Here is a 6,624-nt window from a genome sequence, read left to right on the forward strand (position 1 = left end):
CTCGGTTATAGAAATTGATAGGACACCCTCCTTTCCCCTTCGCACACAATCTCTGTCATGCAGTCTAGATGGATACTCCTTTCCTTGCTATCTTCACCAGCCCAGTGGAAAAAAAGAGCGGTTTTGCTCCAGGTCCTAGTGGGTCTCTCCCTAGCCTCCTCCCTCATTGCTGCAGGCATGGGGGTGGCGCCATAGGCCACAGCATAACCACTGCCACCCAGATAGAAAAAAAACTCTGCATAGTTGTAGAGGTGTCAGTTACCTCTTAGCCTCTCTACAGCGCCAGATCACCTCCATTGCTCAGGTGGCACACCAAAACCAACAGGCACTGGACCTACTGATGGCTGACAAAGACGGAACCTGCCTCTTCCTTCAAGAACAATGCTGTTACTACATCAATGAGACTGGCCTAGTAGAAGAAAATATCTACATCTTAGATGGTCTACAGGATGAACTCCGTAGGAGACAGACTACAGATAACCCTTTCTCAGGGTGGTGGCAGTCCCCAGCATTTACATGGATAGCTCCTATCCTGGGGCCTCTCCTAGTTATCTGCCTGCTACTGCTGTTTGCTCCTCTTTTCCTCAGATTTTTGCAGAACCGCATTCGCGAGGTTTCTAGAGTGGCTGTGAACCAGATGTTGCTTCACCCCTACATAGGACTCCCAACTGAGCCGCTGGCCACCAACCTTCCAGACCCATGATGCCCCTACCCAGCAGGAAAGTGGCACCCCTATCTAACACAAAAGGTTGGAACATAAGGTCTTTAGGCTCTGGGGAGTCACATGACTGGGGAAAAGGATGCCAGAGGAGAAATCAAAACCACCAATCAAATACCTCCCCTCTTCATTATGCAGAATCAAATACCTCCCCTCTTTGTTATGCAGAATCAAGTATTTTCCCTCTTTGTTCCTCAACCTCCCCTATAAAAGTCCCCTGGGCGGCCATAACCGAGTGACTTCCCTGGCCCCTGCCATATGGACCAGTGAAGCTCGCCTGGGAATGCTTCAATAAAATTTTCTTGCCTGCTTTTGCGGCTCTGTTTCTCTTTCTTACTCAGTGAGATACCTTACAGAATCTACAAACAAAATGAGCAAGCAGAACAGAAACAGGCTCATAGATACAGAGAACATTTTGTTTGTTGCCCAGATGGGAGGGGAGTTGGGTGGAAAAAATGAAGGGATTAGGAGGTACAAATTGGTAGTTAGACTGATGATCCTCTAAGGGAAGGGGGTGGTGGGGTGGGAAGAGAGAAACCAAAGAATTTATATGCATATATGCATAACCAATAGAAACGGACAATAAAGTGGTGGAAAGAAAGAGGGACATCTGTGATACATTCAACAATAAAGATGTTTTTAAAAAATCCATTGGTGATAGATTAGCGAGGCAGGAGAAAATAAGGGGCAGGGAACCTCTGGGATTGGATAAAAAGTAAAATGATAGACACGTGCTTCTTTTACATAGGGTGTACAAGCTAATTAACAGTCAACAATTAACATGATAATAGCTGTTGTAACTCAGGAGAATCAACCTCACTGAGACACAAAGTAATTTTGAATATTAGGAGCTTTATTACCTGTGCAGGGACTGCAGCCAACCTACACAGAGGAGAACTGCAGCCGGGAGCTCAAGGGGAGGGCTGCTTATATAGGACAGGGGTTATTCAAGAGTAGCAGAGCAAGCAAGCTATGTGTACAGAAGCGCAGGCAGTTAGCGATAAGCAGGAGGGAACGGAGATGGGAGGAAGCTGAGGCGAAAGGGAACTGGGTCAGCATACATCTATCCTGCTATTTATTCTATTATCTAAATTCTAAAAACTAACAAATTCGCTTAGAGGACACATTCATTTAGAGGAGTATCAGGTCAGCTGGTACTTCCTCAGGTTGCTTCTGAAAGCTTCATAGTTGGCCTTTTGTTTATTTAATCAGGACAAAGAGATAGGAGCAGGTTATTACAATAACAATGAGGGGGGTTTGTGGTCTCCACCCTGTTGCATTGGTTGTGCACTTGTATAGGATAGCAAATTCATTTTATAAAAAGTTAATAATCACGTAATAGTAAATACTGTGATTAAAAACAAACAAACAAAAACAAACCCAAAAAGCTCTGTACTTGGTTGTGTTCAAAATAAAAAGATTGTTCCTCCCCGAAACCTTTTTGTTTTTCCTAAAGAAAAGCTAATATCCTATGGACTATAGCCCTGGGACGCCCTGGACACCTTCATTCTGAATCAATGGATTTGTCCTCATGGGGGCAGCTGGGATAAATAGTCCATCCCCAAAGCCCGATCAGGCTGGGGCATACAGAACCATCATTCTTGGGAAGTACCAGCAGGCCATTATTCAGCACCTCCCCCAGCCCTGCCAGTGCTTTGCAGGGCGCCTGCGTGTGGTGGGGGTAGGGTGGTGAGATGTTTGCCGCTCAGGTCCTAGCAACTGACAAAAGACTTAAATGCTTTCCAAATAATAAAACTTGGCTCCTCTCTCTGCCCATGAGTCATTCATAAGGGAAGTGACAATCGCTGTTAAGATTTCGGGGTGCAACGACATGGGCGGCCAATGAGCCAGAGAGTGAAGTGTCCCGTTGACAGTACCCCGGGGTGGCTACACCGCTGCCAGGACCCGGTGAGCCGCTTTCCCCGTGGTCCCGCCCCCGCGTTTCCCTGTCACCATCCTTATCCTGGTGTAGAACAGCAACCTCATTTTTCATCCTCGTCCCCATTCTGGCCAGTGCTCTCCGGCCCCTGCGCCCGTGCACTCCCTAAGGGCCCCGCCCCCCGTCGCAGCAGCCCTGGCGCTCCCCGTGGGCCCTGCCATGGCCGCCTGTGCCCTGTGCCAGCGCGCACCCCGTGAGCCGGTGCGTGCCGACTGCGGCCACCGCTTCTGCCGGGCTTGCGTGGTGCGCTTCTGGGCTGAGGAGGATGGGCCCTTCCCTTGCCCCGAGTGCTCCGATGACTGTTGGCAGCGCGCTGTGGAGCCCGGCCGCCCGCCTCTCAGCCGCCGCCTGCTGGCGCTTGAGGAGGCGGCAGCAGCACCAACGCGTGACGGTCCGGCCTCGGAGGCGGCGTTGCAGCTGCTGTGTCGCGCTGACGGTGGTCCGCTGTGTGCTGCCTGCCGAATGGCGGCGGAGCCTGAGCCACCCGAGTGGGAGCCCGGCTGGAGGAAGGTGCTGCGTGGCAAGGTGCGCAAGGGCGGTGTCTGTGGGCCTCCCAAACCTCTCATGCCCATCCTTTCCCCTTTGGACTGTCCTTCCGCTCCCCCGCCCTCAGAGTTTGTCCTGCTGCCAGTTCTGCGCCTATGCTTAGTTCCCTGTGCCTTACTGCTTCCCCTCCATGCATGACGTAACCCTGCGGCAGTCTTTCCCGCCATGGGTGAGCCCTCTTCTGAGGCTGTCTAGCAGATAAGGCTCCTATGTATTTCAAAGGCTCCTCTGTATTTCAGTGTCCCCCCATAACTCTCTCTCAGCTTCTCACCCCTCTTAGCCCTCCCTGAGCCTCTCTATATATTCTCTTCTGGTACTTTATCTGTATTGCATGTGGTTGGTACCTGACCCTGGGTGGAAACCTGCTAACTGGCAACCCAAGGACCCACCCTTGTGGGTTGTGGGCGCTCAGCGTCATTTACGAGAGAATAGACAGCTAGCTGGACTGTAACTGGGTTCTCCTCCCACCTACTGGTTCGTGGACTGCCAGTGCTACTGCTTAGTAGGCCCTGGGTGTGGCCGTGCTCACCCCAAAGGGGCTAGTTAGTATAGGTTATTGTAGAATTCCCAGAGTGACCCTGCCAGGGCCATTCCTCATGAAAAGGATGTGGTGACTACTTTTGCCAAATATCTATTCCTTTGCTAGTGACAGTAACACTGGGGAGCCAAGGGGACACTCTCCTGTCCAGTTATCTGGTTAGATTCTTAGCACAGGATTTGCTATGAGGCTTCTTCCAGAAGCAAGCTTAGGAAGGTCACTAAGACCCCTTTGGTACCCGCAGCCATTTTGTATGAGTCTGGCAGGCCAGGACCACACAATGGGGCTTTCTGTATAGTCAGACCTTTAGTGAACTTGGGAGATGAGATGTCCCCTGGATTGGGCTAAGGGAGGGGTGTCCTAGACCTTCAGGTGTGGCACCCCACCTGATAACCAGCATCTCTTCCCAGGAGAATAAGGGGTCTGTGGAGATCATGAGGAAAGATCTGAATGATGCTCGGGACCTGCATGGCCAAGCCGAGTCTGCTGCGGCTGTGTGGAAGGCAAGTGGGAGTGGACCTGGGTCCTCGGGAATGAGGGGACATGGGTATGTACTCTGATTGTCTGGCAGGGCCTTGGGATGGAGCTGAAGCCTCTGTAGCAAACCTCCTCCTTGAGGTGGTTCTGCATGGGGCTGGGGTCCTGGGTGCAGCCTGAGGACACAGGTGCCCTTATCTGCCGCCGCCCTACAGGGACATGTGATGGACCGCAGGAAGAAGGCCCTGACCGATTACAAGAAGCTTCGGGCTTTCTTTGTGGAGGAGGAGGAGCGCTTCCTGCAGGAGGTGGAAAAAGAGGAAGGGTCCCCCGAGGATGAGGATGCTGACCCTGCAGAGAGGTTCAGGTCCTTCCTGCAATCCCTGTTGGAGCTGGAGTGGAGGCACCGCAACCTGGGCCTCAGCATGCTGCTTCAGGTGGGCCCTGGTCTTATCTTGAAGGCCTTAAGCTACTAAGGGAGGGTTTAAGGCCAAGCTTGGCCTTTGTTTGGGGCTGAATTTCAGGAATGAGTAGTCCAGCAGACTCCACAGCTTCCATGTTACTGGTGATGTTTTGTGAGGGAGGGCTGCACCCTGATATTGAAGTACCAGGCCCCTGTCATACTCTAGCACTCTGCAGGCAGGAGCTGGCTATTGGTCCAGGAGCACAGGGACCCCTAGGAGGGTGATGGCCATCTGATCCTCATCCTACATGTCCTCATATGCTATTGTCTGAGTCCTTGCTGGTTCTTTGTACTCCTGATCCTGAGCCAGCAGCCCCATCCTTCCCTTCTTTGGGCCTAGAAGTATCATTTCACTCAGGGAATACTTGTTATCAGTTCCTAGTAGGTGGTGGTTTTGGGTGATGATTATGGGAGGCTTACTAGAGCATGGTCACCTGGATTTCAGGATAGCAGCTCCTTCCTCTACTTCCCTCTTTGTCTCTCCCTGTCTCTCTCTGCAGTGATGCCAGGCAGAGGAAGCTGGCTCGACCCTGACCCAGCCCCCAGAAGCTCCTCCATTCGTCTCCTTCAGGACCCCGGAGGGTCTTCATCTAGGTGTAGACTGGACTTCGTACCGTAGATGCCACTTTGGGTTGTCCCCTTGGCAGTGTTGGTGTTTATTTTCCTCGGGGGTTCATGTTTCTGGGCTATAAAAGCCAGCCTCACTGTGGAGACCTGAAATGGTGGGGAGGCATCAGTAACCACAGTGTGTCCTGTTCTGTCTCTTCATAAAGTTGTTATTGCTGCCACTGAATCTCTTTAGATCTGCCTGGAGTCTCCATGACAGTTGTCATCACAGCTGCTGGGTGGCTTGGTTGTCCAGACCTGGTACCTGCCCCCTTTAAAAACTGCCCATGATGGGCCTGTTCTACCCAGGCTCAATAACTCCTGTGCATTGAGCACAGGAGTTAAGGTTCAATTTGGGGTGATCATTGAAGGGAGACACAGGGTGCCCAGATGGGGAAGTTGGGCTGGTAAGTCAACCTGCCACTCCTGCTCGAGGCCCTGACAACTTGTGTTCTCCACAAACCACCCACAACTTAATTTCTGTGTGAGTAATGGCCCTTAGATTCTCATGGGTCTGGGAAGTCAGTTCCTCCATGCACCTCACCATGCTCTGTGTTCTTTATCTCACAGTGTGTGTGCTGGCTGTGCTCACTTCTCCATCATCGTTTCTTAGGAGCAGGGGAGGCATGCTATCAGTCTCACTGTTCCCCATGCTTCCCTTGCTACATAGTTCTTCCCATAGATAAATTTAGCAAAACCTGTGACTTAATGGCAGTGTCATTATATAGGTGAGTTCAAGGGACAAAAATGCCACACAGTGACAGGACAAGGGGTCCAAGTGCATTGGCACTGACATATTTAGAATTGCTTGGGCTGTGAGTTGCCCTGAACTCTAGCGGCTTTGTAATCAACGGGCCATTTCTGGACAAAGCTTCTTAGACCTGGGTGCCACCGGCTCGAGTTTGTCAGTTTGCAGTTGGCACTGCTGGAGCCTGGATCAAGGTTTGCTCACATCCCTCCTCCCTCTGTCTCCTCCAGTGCCCCATGATTGGGTGGGACCTTTTTAGGTGGCACTTCTCTTTGCTAGGCCCCCACCTCCAGCCTCTGGCCAAGTGACATTGAGGAGCTGGCCCAGACTCCTGTGGACTGAGCCTCAGATGCCCTCTGGGAGGCCTGCCTATTCTTCCCCTCTCAGTTGGAGACAGGTGCAGCCCAGAAATGTGGTGCCAAGTGGTACTGGGGTCTGGGGAGAGATACAAGGTCTACCAGTACAGGTTCACTTTCTTTCGGACAATGGTGGACATCTTTGCTGTCTATATAAGAATGACTGGCAGAGAAGTTGTATATCAGAAAAGAGACAGAGTTATCGAACTGAATGACTTTGGCCAAATAACCTT

The 6,624-nt window shown here is 51.5% G+C and overlaps 1 protein-coding gene across 1 annotated transcript; it reads left to right on the forward strand.

The window, feature by feature from the left end:
• The first annotated feature begins 2,686 nt into the window (after positions 1 to 2,686).
• RNF187 (ring finger protein 187) lies at positions 2,687 to 5,424 on the forward strand. The gene is made up of 4 exons (XM_036240769.1): positions 2,687 to 3,182; positions 4,152 to 4,244; positions 4,434 to 4,655; positions 5,182 to 5,424. Exons 1-4 carry the CDS (start codon positions 2,817 to 2,819, stop codon positions 5,182 to 5,184), a joined length of 684 nt encoding a protein of 227 aa, XP_036096662.1. The 5' UTR covers positions 2,687 to 2,816; the 3' UTR covers positions 5,185 to 5,424.
• Positions 5,425 to 6,624: the final 1,200 nt, after the last annotated feature.

Source organism: Molossus molossus, unplaced genomic scaffold, assembly GCF_014108415.1.
Source record: "Molossus molossus isolate mMolMol1 unplaced genomic scaffold, mMolMol1.p scaffold_m16_p_4, whole genome shotgun sequence".
NCBI classification, from domain to species: Eukaryota; Metazoa; Chordata; class Mammalia; order Chiroptera; family Molossidae; genus Molossus; species Molossus molossus.